The following is a 25,892-nucleotide window of genomic DNA, read 5'->3' as shown; positions in this document are numbered from 1 at the left end:
TGCTGGCTCTTGCTTTCCGAAGCTACCAGGTCATCCTGCTCCGCACCAAGCACCTTTCTCCATGGTGAAGGCTCTCTGGCTAGTACTACCCTCCACGCAGGTGACACAGGAGAAAGTGGCTCCTGCAGTTTTCAGAGAGCATTCCCTTTTTGTGTCCTGTCTATTGACCATCCACAGGCAAATTTTCAGTCATTCCCAGAAAATGCAGCTTTTTCACATGGAGACTGTCAGTTCTCAAAATGTGTTTGCCATTCAAGGAGCTGTATAAGTCTCCCTGGTGAGAACTGCCCAAAGATTTTTCCTGAATGAATGTAGGTATGTGATGAGTGTGATAATGGTATAAAATTCCTGAGTTACGTTATTAAAACTCTGACATTTTGTTAATTTGGAGTTAATTTGACTGATAGTGTGGTAGCTGTCAACACTTGAGCTTAAACAAGGCTTGTAGGGAGAGATTATGCTTTGAATGGACCTGAGAAAGATCGTGTCTCCTTGAAATTCTGGCTGCTAAAAAACTTCTTACTTCTCCCTATTAACTACATTTATTTCATGCATGTTAGAACAGGCCTTGAATATCGTGCAGCAGTGTTCATGCATGCTCTGGATGGGTGCGATTTATGTTAATGTACTTTTTTCCAGTATTTGATGCCTCATAATTAGTTTTTCTTCTGAAAAATCAAATGCCAGTCTTCTGGCTTCCTTTCTAATCTCACTGCCACAGCTGCAGGCAATGGAGGACACCACTGGCTGTTCCCCCCTGTGCTGGGTACAGTGGCCCTCCTCCTGAACACCCAATTCGTGTCTGAAGTGACCTACTAAAGCCTACTAGCTCCTGGCTTCACTTCGGTCAATATGAAAGAGGTAACATTTTGGATGCCATTTGTGTTTCCTGTTTACAAAGATTTCTTTTTGTTGTTGTTGATGATGATGCAGGAGATTGAATCAGTTCATCTGGAAGTAAATTTACAGTCAACTTCCAGAGCAGCAAAAATACTGGTAAAATAAACCTATGGTTAATTGCCCTTTTTTCCTTCCCCTTTAATTGTGTCAGTCATATTCCATAGAAGACTGATTTATTTTGCTTACATGCCAGCATGTTTATAGCATGGAAGAGACTAACTAGGTGACTCCCACTTCTGCAGAAAGTGACTGGAGCTTGGTAAGCATTTCCTGAGTATTCTCTGTAAGTGAAATGAGTCAGCTGGGTTGGAGAGGGTCTCATGGTTCTGACAGCCCTTGGCTACCAGGTTGTAGGAGTGGATGGCAACTGAAAAGGAAAAAGATGCAGGAAAGGGGCCTGGATAGCATTTTCGTACAAATTAGCTCATTTTACCTTAGAGTGACTTTCATACAGTTTTGGTAGCACATCACCAGACTATACTCTTGTTGTTGTTACTTGTGTTGCTCACTTTCACCCAGCTTGTCCAAGTAACCTCTAAAATTTCACTTATTCAGACCTGCTCTCAAAACTTTGGCAGGCTTCACCTCCAGTTTTCGTGTTTCAACATATGACTTGCCTGGCTCCGGGTCAGAACATAACATAGCATCTGTGTGTCAGACTAATCAGTCCCGAAGCAGAACTTAGATGGAGCAGAAGTTCAGATTAGGGATGCAAATAGGTCTGACTTTCACCTGTTAATTCTTGCCTATTAACCCATTAACTTAAAATAACAAACTGAAAATCAATGAAGAGAAAACCAAAGTGAAAAAAAACTCCCCTGAAGGATGCATTGCTTTCCCCAGACTTGGTCCAGTAGTGTGTCAGCAAGTTCACATTGCAGTTTCGTGCGGACCAAAACAAACACCAGGAAACGACTGTGTTGTATAGCCTCGTCCTTGTGTTTTTATAGCTTAGTGTGTCTTGTGCAATGCAAGAAAATAAACATAAACCAGGATGACTCTCCTAACGGAGAAGTTTTGCAGTTCCTTGTTCATGCTACAAGCGTTCCTCCAATTCAGTCTTGGATGATTACCAAGGAAAGGAAGATGGTTTGTCTCAGATCCCTTTTCTCAGCTACGGAGTAATGCATTTTTAAAAAGCAGGGGGTATTGTGCATTTCTCATGCTTTGCTCTGGTGTGCTGCTTCCTTTTACTGCAGAAGGCCACAAGAGACACAGGAGTGCTTGCTTGGTGGCTGTGGGCGGCCAGGGTCTGTGTGGGCTGGTTACACTTTGCAGGACCTGCCATATTCAAAAAATGATTATTTGGAGTCCAAACCTAAAGAAAACAGAAAGTCTGTCCAAGTTTGGTTGGTGATTTTGTAGGATCAGGGAAGAGAACTGAAAGATGTCTTTCTGCACACATTGAACAAGAGGCTAAAAGCTCTTTAAAGACTCTTTGGCGATAAAGGACTAAAAATCTCCTAACTTTTGCCCAAGATGAAGGATTTTCTTCACTCTGTAAAACAACCTAGGGTAAAATTCTTTTTAGTTCCCTTGACTTCATATCAACAAAACTGCCTGAGTAAATGAGGGAGAACTTAGAACTTGGCTCCTGAACTAGCTTATCTTTTTTTTTTTTTTTTTTTTTAAACACCTACTACAATCATCCTTTCTCAGGTACAGATAAGCAAGAGGAATAATGTCCTTAAAGACTGCTTCAAAGACTGGCAGTAGTTACATAAGAACTTTGCACATTGTTCAGCTTTTTACCAAGAAGAAACGATTTCATGGTTTGGGAGAAAAAATGTGATTTCTCTAAGGAAATCATTTTAAAAGGGACCTTTCAGTTCTCCCGTGCAGGTTGCAGTCTTCTAGGGGTCTTGCCATCATCTACAAATTTAATGGTTTAATAAGGCTTAAGCCCTCCTATCTTATAGTCACAAATAGAAATACAATACTTTTATCAATATTTGGCACCATTTTTTTTTATGTGAAACTAAATATTGATGCTGTCAAATGACTGTAGCTTAGGGGCATAAATTCTTCTCCTGTGAACCAAGCTCGAATTTTGCATTCATATACAGTAACTATCTAATGTCTTTCTTTTCCTGTAAGCCATATGATTTGATTGCCAGATTACCTGATTCTGTATCGAAATGGTTGTGCTTAGATGTCAGTGTTTTTATTGTTATTACCAATATTAGCTTTTATCCTTACTGTAAATGGCAGCAAAAAGTTAACTGCTTCCCTACACTATAAAAGCAAATAGACCCCATTTACAGAATGTCTCTAAACAGAAAAACTCTCTGGAGAAAAAAAATTCTCTGTGCACACAATTCATGTGTGCAGGGGGGTTGGACTGGATGATCTCTAAAGGTCCCTTCCAACCTTAAGGATTCTATGATTCTGTGATGCATGAGGACGGGGAAAAATTATTTTTCATATATTTTGCTACCAGAAACAAAACTTAAAAAAAAAAAAGCTAGTTTAACAAAGAACAAAATCTGCTTTAAAGAATGACGACAGAAGTGTCATTTCTCTACATATTCTGTTACTTTTCTTTGTTCCATTTGCCTGCTTTTCCATTAGCCTATTTCTTGGCTTATTTTCTAAATGAAATGTCAACCCACCCACCCAAAGGAAACCAGAGCATTTCAGGGATTTCAAATTGAGGCAAAGTGTATTAGCCTGTCTGTAATATAAACACATGCGAAAGAAAACAAATGCTTAAAGGTTTTGAAACTAAAGGCAGTGCTCCCAGCCGGAGGGCTGTGTGTGCTTTCAGTGCGCTGTGCTCATCCTTTCCACAAGAATACAAAAAGAAAAAAGAAAAAAACTTGAAAGGATCCCTGAGAAAATCAGCATTACTTGCTTAGTCTTTTCTCATGAAACCAGAAGATTTTAATCAGTGGAAGTGATTTTTTCTTGCTAACCGGAGGCAGAATGCCGTGAGGAAAAGCCCTGGATGCGCGGGCAGCCACAGGGGCGGCGCTGGCGAGTTTTGCACCGACACGGCCGGGCCGGGGACACGAGGGGAGCGTGGATGCGGCCGCAGCCAGGATTTACCCCCGTTTTGTGTGAAGAGGAGGCAGCACTGACCTAAGTGAGGGTGAGATGAGACCCAGGTGGCATAAAATGCTCTAGGGGCATTTAATAAAATAATATCAGTGGAAGAAGGCTGCGTGTTGGCCCAGGGATAGTCCTGAAGTAGTCTGGTGTGTTACATGTTGTTTATTCAGCAACATTATCTGCAGTATCTACACATAGGTGGTTCTCTGAGAGCAGGTAAATTACCTGATACTGGCTTTTCTTCTCTGTAATTTGCCTCAAAAAAACCCCAAACATTGTTACTACTTTTAAATTCGTCCATAGCAGCAATTCTTGCCTTTATCACATGAAGTTAAGCAGATTCCCATCCGGAGTCAGGGAGGGCCTATCTGTGCTCCTAGTTCCTTTGATTAGATGTTCAGCCTGAGGAGCTGTTCATCCAGGCTGCGAGTGAGCATTCCAGCCGCTGGAAGGACCGCCAAGGGGGGACGCCATGGCTTAGGTGTAAGTACAAGCGGGCACAGAGGATACAGTCCAACAACGCCAAGAAAGGCCGCGCAGAGCTATATCCTCGTGTTTAGGGTATCCCTACCGCGGGCTCGGGCCGCTTTTCTCAAAGGCAACGTTACGACCGTTACGGCCGTTAGGCGCCAACGGCCTCTCAGGCGGGGCGGGGCGGGGCGCGCGGCGCTTCCCGCCCTCCGGCCGCCTCGGCGGCAGCGCGCGGCGGCGGCGGCGGCGCCATGGCCGGGGAGGCGGCGGCGGCGCCCGTGAAGGTCCTGGCCGCGCAGCTGCGCGGCGCCGAGCGGGGCGCGGGCGGCGCGTGGCAGCTGCGCCGCGCGGGGCCGGGCCGCGGGCCGCTGCGCGTGCGGGCCGTGTGGATGCAGGGCACCGTGGTGCGAGTGGAGCGCGGCGCGGCCTGCCTGCGGGACGAGAGCGGCGCCTTCACCGTGCTGGGCGTCGAGGAGGTGCCCAAGGGGCGGCCCTGCCTCAGCGCAGGTACCTCGTGGCCGTTGCGGGACACCCCCCCGCCCCAGAGTGGGGGGGACCCCCCAGCGTTGTGTCCCCCCACCCACAGTTGTGGGGACCCCCAAACGTGTCGTGCTGCCCGCCCTGGAGCAGTGGGGACCCCTCCAGCGTTGTGTCCCCCCATCCAGAGTTATGGGGACCCCCCCAAACACGTTGTGCTGCCCGCTCCGGTATGGCAAGGACCCCCCCAGCATTGTCCCCCCCTCCACAGTTGTGGGGACCCCCAAACGTGTCGTGCTGCCTGCACACAGCAGTGGGGACCCCCCAGCATTGTGTCCCCCCATCCCAGAGTTGTGGGGACCCCCCAAATGTGTCATGCTGCCCGCTCCGGCGTGGGGAGAACCCCCTAGCGTTGTGTCCCCCCACCCAGAGTTGTGGGGACCCCCCAAACGTGTTGTGCTGCCCGCCCCAGTTTGGGGGGGGGGACCCCAGTGTTGTGTCCCCCCGCCCAGTGGGGACCCCGCAAACGCGTCATGCTGCCCGCCCCTGAGCGGTGGGGACCCCCCAGGTTCCGCTTCCCCCCCCAAGTGTAGGGGTCTCCCCCCACCCCCGACATTGTTCCCTTCCCGGGGCTGTGAGGAATCCCCCCCACAACATACGCTGCCCCTCCATAGATGTGGGGGTCTCGTCTTCCCCCCCGCACTGTGACCCGCGCAGGGATCCCCCCGTGGGAGCCCCGAGGTGCATGCGGATGTGTCACACGCAGGGGTGCGGGGACAGGCGCCCCGGGCAGCCCTCTCGGGCTGGGGACGGCGCCGTGGGACAGGAGCGTGCGAGCGGGCACGTACGTGTGGAGTGTGGGGGGTGCTCACTACTTCTTTATAAATGTTTGGTTTTCTGCGTTAGAATGAAAAAAAAAAAGCAACAGCGACGCTTTTTTGTTTATTTGTTTTACAGGGAAATATGTAATGGTGATGGGTGTGCTGCGATCCTGCAGTCCTGAGCCTCTTCTTCGAGCAATAAAGATGACGGATCTTTCTGAGAATCCAGTGCATAAGAGTATGTGGAGCCTTGAAGTGGAGGATTTGCACAGGATCTTGCCCTAGAAGTTTTTTTCTTCTGCCTGAAAGAATTGGAAATTTATTTTTATTTTTGCTTAGTTCTTGTGCACAGAATTTGATTGTTCTGAGTATATGTGCCTTCAAATGCAGACTTAAAATAATGTTTTTTTAAGTATTTATCTGTTTAAAGAAAAACAGTATGACTAATCAGAGGCCGAACAACAGCCAGTTACCCCTGGAGTAAAAGAAGTCAGTGTTCATCTCCCGTTTCACAATCTTTTCTTTTACCAACAGATCACATTAAGTAACATTTATTTGCACTCCAGGTAACGCGTCTGTGTTACCATTACATGTTACCCTGTTTTTACAAAGGTCAGTTGCTGTTTCTAGCAGCATAGATTTAAATAGTCACTCCTACAGTGATGTATTCTTGGCAGCAAAAGGTGCACAGCACTTACATTGCCAGGGTAACCTTGATCCCAGGAACGAAGGCAGAACAAGTTTCAGTCTGTTTAGATTGTGGTTGGAAATAATAACTTGATCCCTGTTTTTTTCTTTCAGTAATAACCATGACAGTTACAGACTTGTAAGACAGATGTCTCTTTCTGATTGTAATCATAACCTTGTATTAAATACCTGTCTGGTTTCTGTGTTTCTGAAATTTTGAAAGTGGTGCAGTAATAACCCCTGTGTTCCAGTGAAGTGAAATGAGGTGAAAAGCTGTGATGCAGAATTCCTTGGAACAAGTCCTCCAGGTTCAAGATGCAAATACTTCTACCATCTTTTGAAATTAAGATTGCCATGCCTAAGTGCATTTCTCTGTATGAAGGTCTCCTTTCATGTTCCAGTGTATGCTATTTTTAGTCATTTAAGTCATTATTAAATTTATGTATTATCTTTCTTGCTTCTTCCTGTAAAAAGCAAAATATTGCTATTATTTTTCCGAATATTGTATTTAAAGAGAATTTGAGTCCTAAGAAGAGCACTGCATTATCCATATGGTATAGTTTTGGAGAAGGAGATCAGCAATCCATTTAGATGTACATTCATTCTTGCATGTATGAAGGGAAAATTCCCTCTAATTCTGCTCTGTGAATTTATATAAGGGAAGACTAAGGTGGTGATAATTATGTTAGAATTGTGGGATTTTTTTCAAATCATATGGGAATAAGTAGATCTTTAGAGATTAAGTATTGGGTTTTTTTTTTTTTTAACAGGTATACAATTCCATCCTGGAGCTTAGTATTCCAAACCAGGCCCCGTCAGAGGCAGGTGTGTAGGGGAAGTCCTTGTTAGTGAGATGCTGAAACACATATGTACATACAGAATTTTGTCAATCTGGAAATGTTGGGGGAACAGTATGCTTGTGGAGAGCTTGTAGCTCTTCAGAAACAATCTGTGTGCTCAACGTATTGGCTGATGACCGTCTTCAGCTGACAGTGGATTTATACTTTTTCTTCATTCAGAAGAATGGAAGTGAAGCTCATTCTGAAGAGTTCATGAATTCTATGAATTCTCATGAATTCTGATGAGGCAGAGAACCCTGGAAATAGGAGCTGAAGACTGTTCTGCACCTGTGCTGGTGGCTGGAAATCTGTGGCAGAGGAGTTACCTGCGGTTTGTAGCCCTGTTGATTAATATGCAGTGCAGGTGTAGAGAGGCAGGGATTAATCTGTTAATCCATCTGGCACTGATGCATGTTCACAGAAAGTTAGGTTTACTGAGGGTCGATTAAATAGTTCTGCTTTGAATTTGTGTAGGGTTCTCTGCATCTTTTACTACATTCTCTTATCCAGAGCCTTGTAAGTCAGTTTTTTTTTTTTTTTTCTTGTTAATGTATCATTCCAATCCTGTGACCTAACTGTAAATAAGGTCTGGAGTTCTTCATTGTTTAATTTGGGGTGTTTCATAAACTGTCTTGCTCTGTATCTATGTTTGATATCTGCATAAATCCAAACATAAATTCTGACTCCAAACCCTTGGAAGGTTTTGCATATTTGATCAATCTAAAGCTATAAATATTGCTTGGCAGTTGGTCAGAAAGACATCTGCTCCCAAAAAGTCTGCAATTACAAGCAGTAAAGCACTAGCTTTGATTGTTTTAAAGCCAAGACTGGATGCTTTTACAACAGTTCACAGTAAGAAGCACTTTTCTAGGAACTCAAAACCCAAACAAGTTCTTAGGAAAGCTGCATGGGTACCCGCTAAACAAATGGCTTCTGGTGATGCCTTGGAGTTTAACTTGAGCTTTACCTGTGAGTGGCTGCTGATTAGGCAATGTGCTGCGCTGGTGGCACTTTTAGAGTGCTTTCCTGGGTGTCGTGGATGCTCCCTGTCCCTCATATGAAACTTGTGTCTCAAGTTCAGGGGTAAAACACAGGTTTGTCTGTGGTTTTTGTAAAACAGAGACGTAATTAAGTCAAAGCGTGAGAGCGAGACTGGCTTGAGCTCTAACATGAGCTGCAGGAAGGACAGGGTCTCAAAGCTGGATGTTATTCTAAAAAAAAGCTTCATTGTTTGGATTTCAAAGCTTAAGAGGGCAGGAAATTGTCTATAGGTTGCAGAAAGGCTCCTGTGTCCACGGTGTTAGATCTGAGAAAAACCTGAGCTCAGCCGAGTGCCTGCGCCTCTGTCTGCGGGATGGCACTAGCCAAGAGTGTGGGTGCCTTTGTGTTTCAGGCTTGGAAATAGTAATGCTTGGAAAAGTGGCTGTGTTGTAACGTGTCCTTCCAAGGACAGATTGTTGTGTGTCACTGCTTGCTTTATGGCAAACTAGGTATTTTAGGATACAGGCATGAAAAATAGGTTGACTTTTCACCATACTAGTAGTCCCTCTGGCACACAAAGGCAGGGCTGGTAAGGCAAAGGTAGGTAAAAAGGCTTTTGGAAGCCAGAGCTCCCTACTGCTAAATTCAAATGATGAACAGGATTTTGAATCACATCACCCTCTGCCCTCCAATCATTATTCTGTTAGTCCTGGTGCTTTGACTGCTGGTTCGATGGTTTATTGTTAACTTTCGTTTACTGTTAACTTGCTAAAGTGGTTGTTTGCAACACCAGGGACAGAGGAGGGCTGGAGCTTGCTCTTGAACTAGGTGCTGCCACCACCTGCTGGTCATTGAGCCACATGATTGTGTAAGTAAATGCCAACACCAGTGTGGACCTGAGGAGATGTGGTGTGGAGGGCCTGTCTGGTTTGTATCAGTGATGGAGAGCTGGACAGAAGAGTTTCACTCACATAATGGGATATTTTAGAAGCATTGATGAATTGCTAATTGAAGTGTTTGTAAGTTGGAGTGTTTTGTTTCTTGGTGGCATCCTACATGCAGGCTGCTGTGTGCTACAGCAATGTCCAGCTCATCCAGGAGACCCAATATCTGCCATCAACTCGGTACTGCTGTCTGCACTTAGCCTATAAAACAAGCTCGGTTTCTTTGCTCTGTGTTTGTGCTGCAATTAGCATTAGCTACTTGCGAGCAGTGCTGCAACGTTTCTGTTTCTTGTGCTGTTTGTTGATATTTCACTTCTTGCAATGTAACTGTCGAGATTTTGCACATATGCATATGAAAATTAACTTTGAAAGGCCTCCTTTGGAAAAGAGTAAAGGGGCTGGGTTTATGCTTTAAAGCTTACAGGTTCTCAGTTCTGATCCTGTTCTGGTCTCGCTGCTCCAGCCAGACTTAGTAACTGTTTGCAAATAGAGGTGCACTCCAGGTTGCAGCCAGGAGATAATGCGACTGTGAGATAAGCAGTAGGTGTAAGGAGGACTTGGTTCTTACCTGTGGAGTGCAGTAAATTTTTGGAACTGTTGTACAAAACCAAATCTTAACATGTACAGCCAAATACTCGAAAAAAAACTAATACCCACTGGCTGTTTTGGAACTTGTGTATGTGTCATCACCAGGTGCTATATGCAGGCTGGTGCTTCAGCTGTAATCAAGAAAAGTGGCCAAGTACATTTAATTTTCTACAACACAGTGACTATAGCAAACATAGGAGGCTGGGGACCAGCAGCACTCTGGACAGTGTTACATGGCTAAAGCAGCATGCTCAAAGTAACTGAGGTCAACTGTTTTTTCTGTCTCTGAGCAGTTTTTCATGGGAGCAGTTTAAAAACTGAGACACTAACTCTGTGGATCAGGACAACTTTATTATTACAAATTATCAGTAAAAATGTATTCAGTGTAAAAACAAGGAAGTAAAAGTTATAAACATTTGACAGTTCAGAACTTCAAAGCATTCTTAGGCAAAGGTAGATGAAGGATTTTATGATGGTAACCTTTCAACTGATAAATAAGCACATTCCTGGTACTATCTGTAATTATGCCTCATTTATGCTTTTTTAAATCAGTATACAGACAACATGGAAAATAATGTAACAGCTGAGATAGAAGGATATCTGTAAATACCTTATGTGAAACTATAAGACTACCTTATCAGTAAGAGAAGTTACACCTTTTCCCAACGTGTAAACTGACTTCTGAGAAGATGTTCTAAAGACACAAGGGGAGAGTGTGAAACTGCTAAAGAGATTCCAAGAAGGCTCTTTTCCTTTTAACAGCATGCACATTGATAAGGGAAAAATCAGCTAGGAAAAAATGAGCAAATGATTAAATGCTTTACTTTTTTTTTTTTTCTTTTTTTCTTTTTTTAAGCCATGTCATTTTTATTTTGGCCTTCCTGCATGTTGGGGCACTTCTCTGGAAAAAAGGTCATTTTCTCCAGAATTTACTGATAGCTGAGTTTCAGTTCTAGAGAATAAGAGAGCATTTCTGTACAGCTTTAGAGCCAGTATGCTGCTTTCAGAAAGCAGCCACTTGTACTAATCTGAGAGGAAAACGATTTTTTTTTTTTTGATCTTTTAAGTGTATTCATACAATGGCTCCGTGCTTGTGAAGAAGCAGTTTTGCAACTGAATGGGGAGGCCATGTGCAGATGGAGCATATGTTTAAGTAATTGATATTTTCATGTCCAGTTTCTCCAGACTGATGATAGTTGCTTGTCATTGTACTGAAATCATTACTCTGTCGCACGTTCTTCTGTGTGACAAGGTTTTTTATATTCAAAGTCATAGCACTTAAATTCATTAATACTTGAGCTGGTTTCCCTGCTGCTGCTTCTAGCTGGTCCACCAAAATGGCTGGTTTATTTTGGATGCTGAAAGGTCTTTCTTCTTGGGGGCTGCTACCTGCCATTTAGAACAAGTTCAAGCTGAAATGAGAGAGAGATGAAATAGTAAAAGTGTAAGTAGAAGTGTTTAATAAGCTCTGAAAAATTTTAAAATAACAAGTGACATGTAGTGCAAAAGCAATCTATGAAAGGGAAAAACAGTATAAAGACGTTTTTATTACACTGTCAGAAAGGGTACATTAGAATTTTAGCTACAGGTTTATCTTAGATATATTCCCAACTGAAATAAAGATGTAAGGTTCTTTATGTTTGATGATAAATTCTAGTTAGGATGAAATAATTTTGTTACTAATTTTATGGGATTCTATTAATGACTATTAAGAGCAGTTTAAAGATCTTCCATCAGCTAGTTGAAAAGAAATAATTTATAGAAAGTAGTGCAGATACAAGTATTTCTCAGATACAGCTTTTGTTTTCACAATGTGACATGGCAATCTATTACAGTGATGACCAGCTTGAACATTACTAACTGTTCCACAGTATCAAACTTAATTTAATTTACTGCAGTTTGGGTGTGTTGACACTTCCTTCTCGTCACCATATTTACATAGCTAAAGACATAACTCATGTCTTCCCGAGTCCTTCAGCCCTCCCTCACACAGCAAGATGGTCTTTAGGATTTTCTGGATTGGTGCACACCTTACCTGAAAGGCAGTGTCTCAACCTGGATGCATAAAAGTAGCTAAAAAGAGGAGAATAATTATTTCATGACCTAAAGATGTTTATTCATGTGTATTCCCAAGATACCTGCTTGTTCTTAGAAACATGCTCTTCTCCACCCCATTTCCTCAGAAATGTGATAATGTAAACTAGTAGCATCAGCTGATTTCATTCTTTTGGCCACTGAGCTATTCTAACACTGGTTATGACACAAAATCAACTGAACATTTAGGTTCAATTTTTTTAAAAAAGAATTTAAATTTTATATATTTGTAGGTTTATATAAACTATTGGAGCTTGAAATATTTATTACCTACAAGAAACCACCCAGATCTGAATTTCATTGTGGTATAGAGACATAAAGATCAAAAGCTAAATTGCAAAGTTATAAGAGAAATTATTGCAAATGTAAAAGATTTCAAATCAGCATTGTTGTTTTTTTTTAGGCTCTTCAGTTTTCTTTACATTTTAAAAAGACTTCCAGAAGATAGAGCTAAAGCTAACTGATGTTAACTCCATTAAAATAGTGATCTTATGTAATTATTTTTAAACTTTTCATAGAATTCCATCTTATTTAGAAAGTACAAAAATACGAATTATAGATGTATGTGCATGTATATATACACACGTGTGAGTGTGTGCATATATAGGTTTATCTATATTATATGAATTACTGATTATATTAACTCAAATAAATTATTCAGATAAAAAAGATTGAAAACAAAAATGGTATCTGAAAAGTACAGCCCAAGAGGACAATCAGTTTATACATTGCCAATACGTACCCCTTCTACAAAGCTAATTAGGAGGAAATAAGAAAGCCATTAGGGAGCATGAATCAGAGGTTATGGTGTCCTTCCTAGCAAAAAGGATAAGAAAAAAGAGGAGGAGGAAGAATTCCAGGAATAGAATCATTTTTTGCTTATGCGTATAGTCAGTTTTATTAGTTTGATTTCTTCCTGTGATCTTGATCTTCTACCATGTATGGTAATGGGGCAGTGCAGCTACTTGGGATATAAAGAACTTACCATGGAGGAGGAATTGCCAGGGGGACAAAGTTTCGGGCGCACAAATGAACAAATGCTGCTGCCGAGCTGCAGGCAGCCTTCAGCTCCTCGGCTCCACAGCGGTCGCGCACACACATGCTGTAGAACGGCTCAGGGTCCACCTGAAACTCAGAGGGGTTTTGTTTAGTTGTTGGGTAACGTGTCCTCTCCTAGCAGACACTTGCCCTTGAGGTGTGCATAGAAAATTCCAGGCGGTCAGGAATTGAAAAAAGATCTGGGCTTGTTGTTTGCTGGTTCATTTCCCCCCACTATTCACAGAATATCTTTATTCTTTAGCTGATTTCCATTTTTTACTTATTTTTCCAAGTCGTAGACTCATATCCCTCTATTTTGTAGCTCTTGGGGACCTTACTTATTAGTGATATAACGCTTTCTTCGTTCTAGCTTATTGTTCTGAATTTGATCCTTGCAATGATTAATGCATAGAGCTTAGCAATATGGTGTCTGGGCATTCAGATATTCCTTTGGTGACGCCAGTTATACTTACAACTTTGAAGCAGTTCCTAAGAAGCGAGTGAGCTGCTTTAAAAAACATTTCACATGCTTTTTGCTTATCCGTAGCAGTACATGGCTGCATTTTCTTCTGCACAAGACTGCACTTGTTCACCTGCGAAAACAGAATCAAGCAATATTTTTTAAAAAACATAGCACTCAACACAGCGAGTTTGGAGGAAGAAGATACCTGCAGGTCACTGCACAGCTCTGAATAACATTTATTGTTCATTATCCTGCCCCAGCTTCATAAATGAAACAAAGAAAGTATTTATCTTGCTTATAAGTACTACAGATTACAGCCATTGTTTCCTTTTTCTATTGATTTTTTTATTTGTTAAAGTATTTTGGTGGGTGGCTGCTGACACAGTAAGTAGTTGGCTTGGAAGCTTGACTTTATAAATGATAGATTAAAGTTGTGCTTTTATCAGAACTTTCTGTTGGAGAAAAATTCTGTATATCCTCCCTGGGCATTAATATGCAATATATAGCAAGAGGGCTTTAAGAAAAATATATAACCGAGGGACTGCAGAACTACAGGCATTTCTAGTCAATGAAATGTGCATGAATTTTGTTGCATGTGGTTCAGGTCAGGTCCTTTACCTTTCCAGTCAAGAGCTGATGATACGAAATATTAACAGAATGAGCAATGAGCTGCTCTTGCTAAAAGTGTGTTTGATTTATTTTGACTGTATATTGCATTAGCAGCTTACTATTTTTTTAATCAGTCATTTCTTTAGATGCAAAAAACATTTGATTTAAAAGACCTATTAGAAAAATATAAACTCCAGTTACTGTAATTAAGGGAAAAAAATGTCAGTTTAATGTCCACATAAACTTCTTCCTGAAGGGATCAGATATTTTCAAGTCTCTTCTCCTATTAACCTCTTTAATTTGTACAGCATCTGGTTTTGTAAACCAGAATTTCACTTACTATTTCCAAGATAGACTAAATGATGTGGGCTAAATAGTAATAAAACTCCTGGTAATGAGTTTCTAGGCGAGTCTATAGGTCAGTGCAGCTTTCAACTCATACAGTGCAGGAGGAATGACTGCTTTTACTTCAAGCTTAGATACCTGGCCAGATTTCACTTGATTGCTCTCTTACTTTCTATAGCACATATAGTTGCAGTAAAAAAATCTGTTCAGGAAGGGGGTTTACAAGCACTCATTTTATCAGCACAGCTCAATCGGGCTATTTAAAATGGTTATTTCTGTTACATTGTCTCTTCCTACCTCTTCAGAAAAGTTTCTAAGACTCGCTATGAATTCCTGACTTGGCAGGTTTGTATTCCTGGCCATTGCTTTAATGATGTATGACAACCATACATTATCAGCAAGTCAATCTTTTTAATCCTTTTTTTTCCCCTGAATGGGATATGGCTACGGGCAGCACCGAGTTCAACTGAAGTCATCTCTCAGTTCTTGCTGGCGGCGTGCGGCACTGCGGAGACGCAGACGATAAATGCACCGATCAATAGTGGAAGCAGAAGCGCTCTGACATCAGCCACTTAACAAAGGTCAACCTCCCCGGCCTGTTTATGGCGGTGAGTTTTGTATGTATTGCTTTTAATTGATTATTATTTCTAGCTCAACTCTTGCATTAGGTGGCTGCATTTTACCACTAGATAGAGTGAAGCAAGGTAATAACGCATTAGAAGTCAGTATTTGTACCAAATTGACTAGCAGGCAGTCACACCATGATCCCATCCTGTCATGCACAGGAACATAATCTGGAAAATCACTAGATGTAACTCTTAAGCACAGGAAAACAAAGTACATAGATAAATTAAAGCTAGATCCTGCATACTCCAGGTAAGCCAAAACAGTATGTCTTATGTTGCCCTTCATGCTCCAGCTCCACAGGTAACCTGCACAGAAAAAAACACAAACTTTCAGCTTGTTACCTGCCAGCTTTGTGTGAATTCTTGCACATTGTCAGTGAAGGAATGATTAGGAAGCATCCATTCATTCCCTGCTTCATTATCATTGGTACCAAAAAGCCCAGCTGAAATACCTGGAGTGAGACACAGGGAAATTTTAGATGCCATTTCTGGACTCTGATTATCCCGCATGATAGAGCTCAGTTGTAAAGCAGAACAGGGAAATGATGTCCTGACATATATTACAGAATTTTCTAAAGCTGCACTGACAGTTGTTGGTTGTTCATCTGTGTCTTCTGATGAGATAACACATATATATTCTACTGAATAATTGTGCTGTCTGAGGTACCTGGCAACACCTGGTGCCATTTCCCAGGTTTGTATAAGCAAAGGTAGGAAAAAGAAGTCGGGGACGATGCATGCGCTAGAAGTAAAACAACTGGCACGACTGATACTCACCGTGGTGCCATCCAGCCAGGGTGACAGTACAGAGATCATACTGAAAGTCACAAGAGATGGAAACTCCATCCTGATCAGACATTTCTATTTTGTTGGTTTCTCTCCTTGATTCAGCAGGATGCTTTTCAAGGGACTGATCCATTCCTTGGCAGTTCCGTTCCGTAATGGAGATGTTATATATCTTGGACATCTGTTTTAAATGAAAATACAGTTTCAAATATTTCAAGTATGCCACAGTGGGAGTTACTGCTTTTGGTTATGATCTAGCAGATTGGCTGGTGTCATTTTTGCCCATTTCCAAGTTAGGGAATGAGACTGGGCTGTGGGATACTCCAGAGAGAGCAGGGAAGCACAAAGCCTCCCAGATGAGATGCGACTATGGGTCCAGCTTATTCACCATATTTTTGCTCCTGCCATTTTCTTGGCCATTTAAGAGGAAAGATAAAAGGTTCATAGAGCTTCACTTGTTTTGAGAAGTGGAGAGAAAAGCAGCAGCCCTTGGGTTAGGACTTTTCGTTTTCAGGAGTTATTTCATGATGTGGTACTAGGCCTTATTAAAAACTGCTTACTTTCTAGCACTTGGAATATTCACATCTTGAAAAAAAATGCCTTTTTTTTTTTTTTTTTTCTTTCTTCTCCCTTGCTTTTTGGGCAAAGCTAACTTCTGCTCTGGAAAAGAAGAATTTTTGACCGTCACCTCTTACCTTCAGTCTTGGGTAGATATCAATCACAGTCTGGTTCATCTCCACATACAGTGATCTTGAGCCATTAATTTCCTGGTTCAGTATTACAGTGAAGGTATTGTGAACAAAATCCTTGGCAAGAAGCACACTGCACTTTGATGCCAAATCATAAATTTTTCCATCAAAAGTCACAAGATGCTTGTTCCCTATTAACATAGCATGATCTGGATAAAGACATTTTAAAGTAAACATCACTGATTGACCACAGAGCAGGAAGTGTTAGGCTACTATCTGCTTGATGTAATATTCTTATTCCTAAAATATTTTTCCAAGCCATTAGTACATTTTAAGTTAGCTACAACTTGCTCTGCAACAGAAATTCCTCCAGGAAAGGAAGAATCCAATAGTTGTTTTCCATTTTAGATCAGCCTGAATATCCTAAAAATCTGGGAAATATAAATCATTTTTAAAACTCTTGATTTACAGTCACACTAGTCGATACTCCCCCAACCATACACTATACATTCCTATTCAGAGACCAGCATTAAGCATCCCCCCAAAACCCTGCCAAACCAGATCATTGCATCTACAAGCTCTGAAGATACAGTCTGAACATTTGGTCACTAGAAGAACTGTCAGTGTCTCCTTACTGGAAGGAAGCCATCAAAAATGTCTCTTTCTGGAAGATCCATTATCTCCAAGTGGCAGTCGGGAGATAACTTCAGCATTAGCTGAGCTTTTCAGGCAATACTGTCTCTGAAGGGCTATGCTTTCTGCCCTTTGTCAACAGCAGTTAATTTCATCATTTTCAAAGTGGGAGAGCAACTTCATGGCTAAACTCAGATATCTGGTGAACTACAAGGTATGACTGGCATGGAACAATGACACTAATCTACAAGAGGATAAGTAAGACAAATAAATTCTACCTGTTGATTTCAACATAGGGAATTGTAATATTCAAATATTCAAACATTTTATTAACTAGAGTGTTTCTAGCAAGTCAGTTTTAACCAAAGCAGGACTATCTACATATGATTATCACTAGACATGATGCTTACAGACAAATGGTTATGTCATCACACTGTGGAATTCAGAACTAAGTGGAAGTAGACCCAGCTACAAAACAACACTTTTGAAAGGGCTTACGTTCAAAGGGGCTCTCCATCACCCTCCGTTTGAATCTATAGTACTCTGCAACTATGTTGATGTTGTAGAGGTCTTTGAGAGGTCTCATTAGCTTTTCTTCAATGAGATAGTTAGTAATATTTGCCAGGCCCAGAAGGTGCTCTGCTTTAGGAAGTACTGGCAGTCTTACTGCCACTGAACAGTTCCTGTGGAATACAAACAAAACAGCATGTGCCCTTATCTGCTAAGCTGATTCACAATATGTTGCTATATTTATTATTAGAAATGTGGAAGTGAAATATTCACCAGAACTGCAGTCAGTTAGAACTGCAAAATAAAGATGTACTATGGCTAGGATCTGCAAAAAAAAAGCAGCCCTACAAGGCCATGCACTACAGCTAGTGTTGCTCTGTGTGCTGCTGAACATCTGCTTTTGAAACACAGGCTGTCTGGTTAGCTTAGCTAAATGAACATCACAGTGCAAGTGCTCTGTGCCTAAAGCAGCGAAGGGCAGCACCTACACTGACACGGAGATAAAAACACAGCAGCAGAGTTCCTCCAAAAAGAAATAAAAAAACTACCTGTCTGAAAAATGGTAAAGGTTGAATAAGGGCTTCCGTATCTTGCTTAAGCCTCTAGAAAATGTGGCCTCTGCCCACCTCAGCATCGGATGCGTGGCCTATTGCAAAAGGAGAAAAAGCAGATTACAGAACTGACCCTTACAATGACTTGCAAGCAGGTTCATACTTGACAGTGAGTTTTAACAAAACATTCAGCAAAACAACATTTTAGCATCCCTTGCAGATGAAAGTTGTCTCTGGGTGACAAGATGTTACCCATCAGACAAGACATCAGTCCCCACCAAACAGTGCACAGAAATACACCCTTCCTAAATAACAACACTACTGTGCACCCAGACTAGTTCGTGTACTGCACTGGCTTCCAAAGGATGGCAACCTCTGTCAATATAATTTCATGATAAATCATTTAAGCTCCTCATTACAGCTCAAGGACCCAAGCCTGGTTGTACACTGCTGACTGGCATCACAATCCCTCCTCCCTGGGGAAGGAAAGCACAGACTATGCAAACAACTGGTCACTGCTGGTGTGGTTTCTGCTGGAGGTAGCAAAGCATGTCCTCTAGCTGGAAAAGTACTGCTGTCAGAGCAGGCCAGGTGTTTCAAGAGCAATATATTTGCCTTTCTGGGGAAAGATTATCATTTAAAAAAAATACAGTATTCTCGTGCCAATTTGTGTTTTACTTGAGAGCAGACGAGGGTATTTGGCCCTGCAGAGCTACACAAACTAGACAACACCTTGAATTAAGAATCCTCATAAATGGTCCAGGGGAAAAAAAAAAGGACGGTAATAGCATTAAGTAAGTCACACAGGGTAAAACAATGCGTGCAGTGTGGAACTTCTTCAGTAAAGGTTTCTATTTATTTCTCTAGCTAGACCTATCTATAGTCTGTCCATCTATAGTTCACAGCTGAGACTCCACTCTGTAGGCCTTTTCCTTTAAGCCATTAGAGAGGCAGACATGACTTGTACCAACCATATCCAGGCCTGTTTTCACAACCCGTATTGCCACCTGGATCGGTTCCATCAGCCAAACATGTTTCACAATCCGGGGCACAAAAGCCTGGAGTTTCTTCACGTACTCTGCTGTTTTCTCCTGCCAAACCTCATCCAGTGGCTTCAGTGTTACATCGTAGTAGGCATCCTTCAAAGTTGCTAATGGATCTGGGGCAAAACACATTCCATTAACAAAAGGCATTTAGCTATAGCTCTGATGCATTCACATTCTGACTCCTGTGTGTACTGTCCTGCTTTCTGAAATAAACCAAGGAACACTTTGCAATGAGCTGCACACCCAGCCTGCCCCTGACCAAAGAATAGCAAATAACGGGACAGTCTGGGCAAAACTAATCTCAAACACAGTCAGACAACTAAATCTCACTTTTGGTAAGAATCTGGTTGTGATCTGTGATACAAAGTGACATCTCTTGCCAAGAGAGGTTGTGGAGTCTCCTTCTCTGGAGATCTTCAAACCCGCTTGGACGCAGTCCTGTGCCATGTGCTGCAGGTGACCCTGCATGTGCAGGGAGTTGGACTAGATGACCTCTAGAGGGCCCTTCCAACCTTAACCATTCTATGATTCTACTCTTGCTGTGAGAATGGAAGCTAATTGTTAATCATAGCCGACCATACATGGTTTCAGCATGGACTATAGTCCACCTGATCAGCCAGATGGGTGGACAAGGAAACAGTCTAAGCATGTGTGAAGTCTGATGAGCAGAAACATTCAAAACTTAAGGAGGGCTCTGAACAGCCCTCTGGAAAGAAGTGTGTGCCAGGGCACTGTTAGCAGAAATGCTTCAGCATGGGAATCAGGGCTCTGCTCACGTTTGATGGAGCTGAGAGTCCTGAGTCAAAGACAATTCTTCCTCTCAATTATTTCATTAGAAGGGCTGTCACATTGAGGTTACTCAGAGGCTCACTGCATCCAAGTTCCCTCTCTATAAATAATAAGAGCTAAGAGTTTACATCAGCATTTTTGCTGCATCAAAATAGAAACTTCTGTGTTGTTCAGCATCTTTTATACTGTTTCCCTTCCCCTCCACAACATTGTCCCTGTCAATCTGCCTGTGCAGTCATTCTCCTCGGTTTAGATGGCTTTTGCTTACTTTGCAATTCATTCTGCATTTGATGGACAATGTCTTGAATTTTATCCAGGTAAACTGGGAGTTTGCTTCCCAGTGTCTCCCTGATTCCACTCTGCTGCCACACCCGGGTGACAGCGCTGCCCACACTGTGGAGGAATCCTGCTGCTTCTTGCAAGGCTTTCCAAGGCCAGCCCGCCGCTTCAGACAGGAACTCAACTTTCTGCTTCTGCAGGGGTTCCCCAAAAAGAAGAAACGTCAAAATATGCAGTGATCACAAACAGATCTTTGCAGTATGTTTTCCCTGTGATTAGCTCTCCAAAGATGCCATGTTTTTACTGACGACCTCAAAATAATCCCATTACTGATACTGTGAACTATCAGGTTTATTAGGAACGAAGGCAGATATCATCAATCTCTAAAAGCAGAGTTCCCACCATTCCAAGATAGTCCTGAATACCTCAGAGTTTGGTCAGATGGACGGCATTTTTAATGTGCTTTTTGTCTATACATGAATAGCAGGTGAACGAAGGATTAACCATTTAAATATCTGAGTAAACTAGACAACTGCATATAACGTGAGTGATTCTTAATTGACACTGAGTGAGCATCTTCTGGTGCTTTCACAGATGCTGCAAGGCTGCATGTCTCATGCCACACGACTTTCCCAAGATGTGGACAGCAGACTGTTCATTACTTACTGATCTTCTGAGTCTCCACATATATCCATCAAACTTTGTCATCTTTTCCACTAGTTTGGCTTTTAGAAGGCTCCCAAATTCATTAAGTTTATACTGTAAAAAGATGATCAAAAATCAGGATTTTATGATTTAAAATTACTTATGCTGAGTCTAAAATACTCTGTACTAGCCTAAATGCCAGTAAAGATCCCTGGTGACCTCCTGTTCTTGGGGGAAAATGACCTTCACATCATTCATTACTTAAAAATGGGAACAAAAGAAACCAAGGATGAAAGACTCTGAAGACTGCAGACTTCTAATTTTAGTTTTGTAGCCAACATGGCAAATTACTAGCCCTACTGCTCTCCTGAACCTCTTTAGAGAATAAAAACTTTAGGAGAGGGTCCCATTATTTTCTCAGTTTTGTAGATAATGGCTGAACTTTTTAATTCACATTATAGTATCTTTTTATACCAAAGCCAAAGATAATGTTATTAAGAATTACCAGCTCCTCCTATCTGCCTGGTCACTCACCAAAAATCACAAATTAAACCCATCTGGAGAGTGCTCCATGAAACTAGTAAAAAATAAAAAACATTTTGGAAAAGTCACACCACAATTAAGTGCCACTGAAGGGTCTCACCTCAGCCTTAAGAAGTGAATCCCCACATCCATGAGCCAAGAAACTCAAACTTTCATTAAGAGCTGTTAGGGTCAGCTGTCCCAGTTCTTCTTGCCGTTCACCATTAATGTTAACATAGGCATTCACAGCAGCCATCTGTTGCACAGAAGTACAAGCACTGATTTCTATCCCTTCCTCCAAATCTCCTTGGAGAGTGAAAAAGAGATCTTCATTTACAGGAACTACATCAACAGACGTTGTCTGAAAGCCATATTTTTAATTACATAGGTATTCAGTGAGTGTATGTGAGCATTACATGTTTGTAGAGAAAAACTAGAGGAGATAAATCAGAGAAAATTAGAGTAGATTTGCTATTTGATTTTCTCCGCATGCCCGGCAAATTCTTTAGAAATACAGATTTGCTACTGCACAGAAAAGAGTGGATTTATAAGAAGACAAAATAATTCTCTAAGCTGCATGACCAGCAGGCTTTTTGCTACGCGAGTTCTACTGTCCCTAGTGCTGAAGTTGACAAAGTGTTTAGACCAGAAACGCAAGTGTTAGTCACCCACCCACAGCCCCCATCACAGCCATTCGCAGTCACAGCGGCATCACCCAAATGGTAGCTTGAATCACCGTGGAACTGAGCTACCTGGGCGCTCCCCAGCGCCTTCCTCACACAGCCCTTCTTCCTCCTCCTCACGCCAGTGAAGGTACGTACCTTGCAGATAGCCCACGTAGGACTGAAGACACCCCTCGCCTTTAGAAGCGGCCACTTTTACTTTCTCTTGCTGATCAATAATCCCCTCCATCAGGATTTGGCTCTGAGCAGCTGAAGAAGCAGCAGTTCCCGTCAGGCCTAGCCAAACATCTTCAAAGGCTTTTAACTGCAGCCATAGAGGAAAAACACATTTATTTGAAGCTGCCACACACGTGAATGAAGCCACATAGACAGATGAAGCCAGAAATAGCAGTGCCTCCCCCAGCACTGGGGGGGTGAAGGACATGTTCTCCAGTGCTTGTGCTTCAGCCAGGACTGGCGCTGGCACTGGCACGGCACTGCTCGCCGAGAGCTGAGTGACCTGACACACCGGGGACCACCGAAACAGCCCTGCGGGCAGGCTGCTAACAGCAGCAGTGCCAGAAACACTCCAGGAGCAGCTCCCTCCCAAGCGCTTAATTTGTCCTTCACTCCTAGACAAGGAAGCCCAGGTAAAGCAGCTTATACCCCTTTCAACAGCATTCCTTGTAAGGCTGGGGGTGGGTGGGGGATTCATTATGTGACTTATATTGGAAAAACTGTTTAATTTTTTTTTTTTTTTTTTAAAAACATACAGCCTACTGTCTCAATTATGACCAACTACCCACATTGCTCATTAAATTTGGGTGGCACTGATCACATCGCTCTTCCATCCCACTCTCATTGCTACCATTAGCTTCTCTACCTTATTTGATTCACAGGAAATTAAGAACAAAGGCAAAATAAGAGATTTGCCTCCATACATCTGGTGCCCTTCTCTGGATGACCAGTTCTTTTTCTGGTAAGCAATATTTTCTTTGAATCTCCTGTTTAATTCCCCTTGTTTTTGCAGCAGTGCCTTTCCATGCCTCAGCAGTCTTGCTGAAGAAGGTGAGCCATATAACAGAGCTGCTGAAAAACTGCACAGACTGCAGCTGATAAACACTGGCTGTATTTGTCACTGAATTCAGCAGGTAACTAATGTTGGTGCCTTCCTTTCTCTTGATCATACTTTGTGTACAATGTAAAAACAAAATTTCTGAAGAAATCAGAAATAAATCCCCATGCAGTCTGTACCTTCCGTTTTAGAAGTTGCTAGCTGCATTTGATCAGTTCAGAGACTAGATGGCAGTCTGTCTTTAAAAGAAAAAGAAATGCTAGTAAAATTAAAAGAAAAACTCACTTCAATCTCCACGTAATAGTTCTTCCTATCAGCTGTGCTCTTATTTTTAAAGGACACTCCAATCAGCCCACCATCTCTTCCATCAGCAAGGTGAAATCTGTTCTCTGATTGCAAAATAGTATCTCCTTTGTTGAGCTGATGTTTTCCAGAGAAAGCAATTACCTAAGTATGGAAAAAGGTGCTAAAGCTTAATCCTTCCACAGAAACAAGTTCTGGACAAAATAGCAAGAGGTTTTATAAGGTTGTTGGCACACACTGAGGTTTAACATGGCATGTTCACTGATCACAGCCTAAGACAAGAGGAACAGCTCACCTACAACTGTATTCGATTAAGACAAGTCGGTTTGATTTTTCCTGTGCTTCTCAACATCTCCAGCTAGCATTTGGATGCTCTTGTACAACAGGATTCAGAGGCGCTTGATTTTGAAATGATATGAATATACATTTTTTTCCTATTAAACACAATAACTAACACCCTGATATTGGAGCGAAAGTCACTAGCATCAGAATTTGATTGCTGTTTCCATTGCTAACAGGGCCCTGGCTGTTCTGACAGTAAACGAGGCAGCCAACTGAGATATGTTTTAGCCCTTGGGAACTGCAATGAGACCACGCTGGTTACCAGTTCAACCTTTTATGGTTGTCAATATCTACATTAAACTCTCGGGGCAAAATTTGCACAGAAGGAAGCCCACGGGAGGAGGGTTTTCAGTGTACGTGTGTAATCTAAAAATAAATGAGAACTAAGGGTTACACTAAGGCTCAAAAATCCATGACTATCAGCACAGCAGGCAAAAAAAAAAAGTAAAGTTTCAGCTACAGGGGAAGGAAAGCATTTTTATTCTTCTCTAGTTTCCTTTCTGATCACCCGTGAGATTGTTTTGATATTCTCCAGAAACATGAAATTAAAAGACCTTTGAGAGAGGAATAAAAAAGAAAGAGCACAGAGGAAGTGGGAATGTTTGCAACTGTAATAGGGCCTACAGAAAAGAATGTCACAGTGAAGTGGAAAACATGACCATGCAGCATGACATTGTTAACTTATGGTTTAATCCAGAGAAGAATGGCAATTCCTGTGAAAACCTGGATCTGAGGAAAACCTAGGCTCCAAAACAGTAGTTAAATTAAATCTGAAGTAGATTCAATACGTTCATGAGACACTTACAGTTGGAAGGTCGCAGAATCCAAAGTTTATATAATAGTCCAGCCAGGATGAGTAGTTTGTTTCTATTCTACCCAGAATATTCTGTTTAGTGCACAAAGTCAGGAAAATGTTTTCCAAAGTGGCTTCTAACTGAAACTTATCAGGAGATAAGAAGCTGTTTCTCTGCAATATGCCAATAAAATGAAGTTTAAACAAGACAGCAGAGCCACAGACACTCCTCCTCATCCACCTCCCCAGCTCTCACATTGTCCCCTGTAGCCTCGGGATTTAAAATAACAGTTAAAATAACACTTGGCAACAGTTACTGGGCCCCACTCTGCAGAATCACCTCAACAGACTTGCCAATTTTAGGCCAAAACAAGGCCTCTGTTTCATAAAAAAATAATTTACTCTTCATTCTTCTACATTTAGCTTTCTTCCTATGCAAAGAGAATATATAATAGGTGATCATCTGCAAGATGAAACATTTCATCAACAGTTCATTAAAAAAGATGCTTTACAGAAGATTTCTTGAAATCAATTCACAATTATATTAAAAAATCATATCTATCGAGAGCAGCTTCTATAAAAACATGTATGGTGAATTACCAAGTAAAATGGACTTTTCTTACCTCGTAAGTCAAATTGTGTTTAAATTTTTTGTCAGCCCAGTTCAGATCCAGATATTCTTTAAACAACACTGCAGTTTGCTCTAGAGACCCACATGCATTGAAGTGTCCTATATTTAGTACTGTCTGAAGCTGAAAGAGGGTGATGAAAAGAAAGGACATACATATTAATATATATTTTTAAGTAGTTCAGTATTAACATTTTTTAGAGGAGTATGTTTCTGGGCAAAAATATGTCCCCTGGGAGAACCACTGGAAGGTTTCTACTTGTCTGCTGCAATCTCTACAGAGAAACTTCATGTGCCGATGATTTTGGTTTGCTTGACACAGAGTCCTAAATACAAACCTATCCAGCAACAAGAAGCAGGATTCTTCAGAGCTTTTACTCTTCTTCCTCCAATATAGATAAAAGAGAGTTGTCAAGGAAAAGCTTTTCCTATGATAGGAGATGGAAGAAGTTTCCAATCTTAGAGACTGAGGGGCGGAGAGGGAGCTCCCTGCAGCCCTTCTTGTCTCCAGGATTCCTACCTGCCCGGGGGAGAGCGTCGCGCAGGCGGCCCAGGCCGTGACGTTCATCCCTGATTTATCTTCCAGGGTCACGCTGGCACCAGAAGGCTGCCCACCGTTCCACACGAGCTGCATCTAGCACAGGAAGAGATGGATTTCTCCAGGGAAACAGGCCTGGAAACAGCAGAAAAGCCTGCAGAACACAC

General features: G+C 41.9%; 2 protein-coding genes across 3 annotated transcripts in view; one reads left to right on the top strand and one right to left on the bottom strand.

The window, feature by feature from the left end:
- Nucleotides 1–4,673: 4,673 nt before the first annotated feature.
- On the top strand, nucleotides 4,674–6,824 carry RMI2 (RecQ mediated genome instability 2). 2 transcript variants are annotated; one of them, XM_088524610.1, is made up of 3 exons: nucleotides 4,674–4,929; nucleotides 5,857–6,088; nucleotides 6,522–6,824. In XM_088524610.1, exons 1-2 carry the CDS (start codon nucleotides 4,674–4,676, stop codon nucleotides 6,003–6,005), a joined length of 405 nt encoding a protein of 134 aa, XP_088380736.1. In that variant the 3' UTR covers nucleotides 6,006–6,088; nucleotides 6,522–6,824. The 2 variants fall into 2 exon arrangements, 1 of the variants encoding a protein (XP_088380736.1); XR_015913360.1 differs by lacking the exon at nucleotides 6,522–6,824 and having other exon boundaries at nucleotides 4,676–4,706; nucleotides 5,857–6,018.
- Nucleotides 6,825–11,744: 4,920 nt separating this feature from the next.
- The window catches only part of APOLTP (apolipoprotein lipid transfer particle homolog), a 76,894-nt gene continuing 62,746 nt past the window's right edge, over nucleotides 11,745–25,892 (bottom strand). The window contains exons 57-73 of the mRNA XM_088524604.1: nucleotides 25,708–25,821; nucleotides 25,183–25,311; nucleotides 24,572–24,733; nucleotides 23,407–23,568; nucleotides 22,206–22,371; nucleotides 21,506–21,690; nucleotides 20,884–20,976; nucleotides 20,207–20,411; nucleotides 19,075–19,262; nucleotides 18,101–18,198; nucleotides 17,541–17,725; nucleotides 16,416–16,618; nucleotides 15,712–15,901; nucleotides 15,277–15,386; nucleotides 13,365–13,484; nucleotides 12,839–12,978; nucleotides 11,745–11,832 (exon numbers count right to left, since the gene is read on the bottom strand). Coding sequence (XP_088380730.1) covers nucleotides 11,745–11,832; nucleotides 12,839–12,978; nucleotides 13,365–13,484; nucleotides 15,277–15,386; nucleotides 15,712–15,901; nucleotides 16,416–16,618; nucleotides 17,541–17,725; nucleotides 18,101–18,198; nucleotides 19,075–19,262; nucleotides 20,207–20,411; nucleotides 20,884–20,976; nucleotides 21,506–21,690; nucleotides 22,206–22,371; nucleotides 23,407–23,568; nucleotides 24,572–24,733; nucleotides 25,183–25,311; nucleotides 25,708–25,821 — 2,538 coding nt within the window. The remainder of the gene's footprint in view (nucleotides 11,833–12,838; nucleotides 12,979–13,364; nucleotides 13,485–15,276; nucleotides 15,387–15,711; nucleotides 15,902–16,415; nucleotides 16,619–17,540; nucleotides 17,726–18,100; nucleotides 18,199–19,074; nucleotides 19,263–20,206; nucleotides 20,412–20,883; nucleotides 20,977–21,505; nucleotides 21,691–22,205; nucleotides 22,372–23,406; nucleotides 23,569–24,571; nucleotides 24,734–25,182; nucleotides 25,312–25,707; nucleotides 25,822–25,892) is intronic.

The sequence above is a fragment of the Tinamus guttatus genome, unplaced genomic scaffold, assembly GCF_059628265.1.
Source record: "Tinamus guttatus ecotype Peru unplaced genomic scaffold, ASM5962826v1 Tinamus_guttatus_pri_ptg000212l, whole genome shotgun sequence".
In the NCBI taxonomy this organism is placed as follows: domain Eukaryota; kingdom Metazoa; phylum Chordata; class Aves; order Tinamiformes; family Tinamidae; genus Tinamus; species Tinamus guttatus.
Note: the sequence above shows the minus strand (reverse complement) of the source record. Positions and strands in the feature narration are given on the sequence as shown.

Excerpts from the sequence above, each read along its gene's own strand:
- RMI2 (XM_088524610.1), top strand. The coding sequence starts at position 4,674 with ATGGCCGGGGAGGCGGCGGCGGCGCCCGTGAAGGTCCTGGCCGCGCAG. Across the intron at positions 4,930-5,856 it reads GCGGCCCTGCCTCAGCGCAG|GGAAATATGTAATGGTGATG; the intron begins GTACCTCGTGGC and ends TTTGTTTTACAG.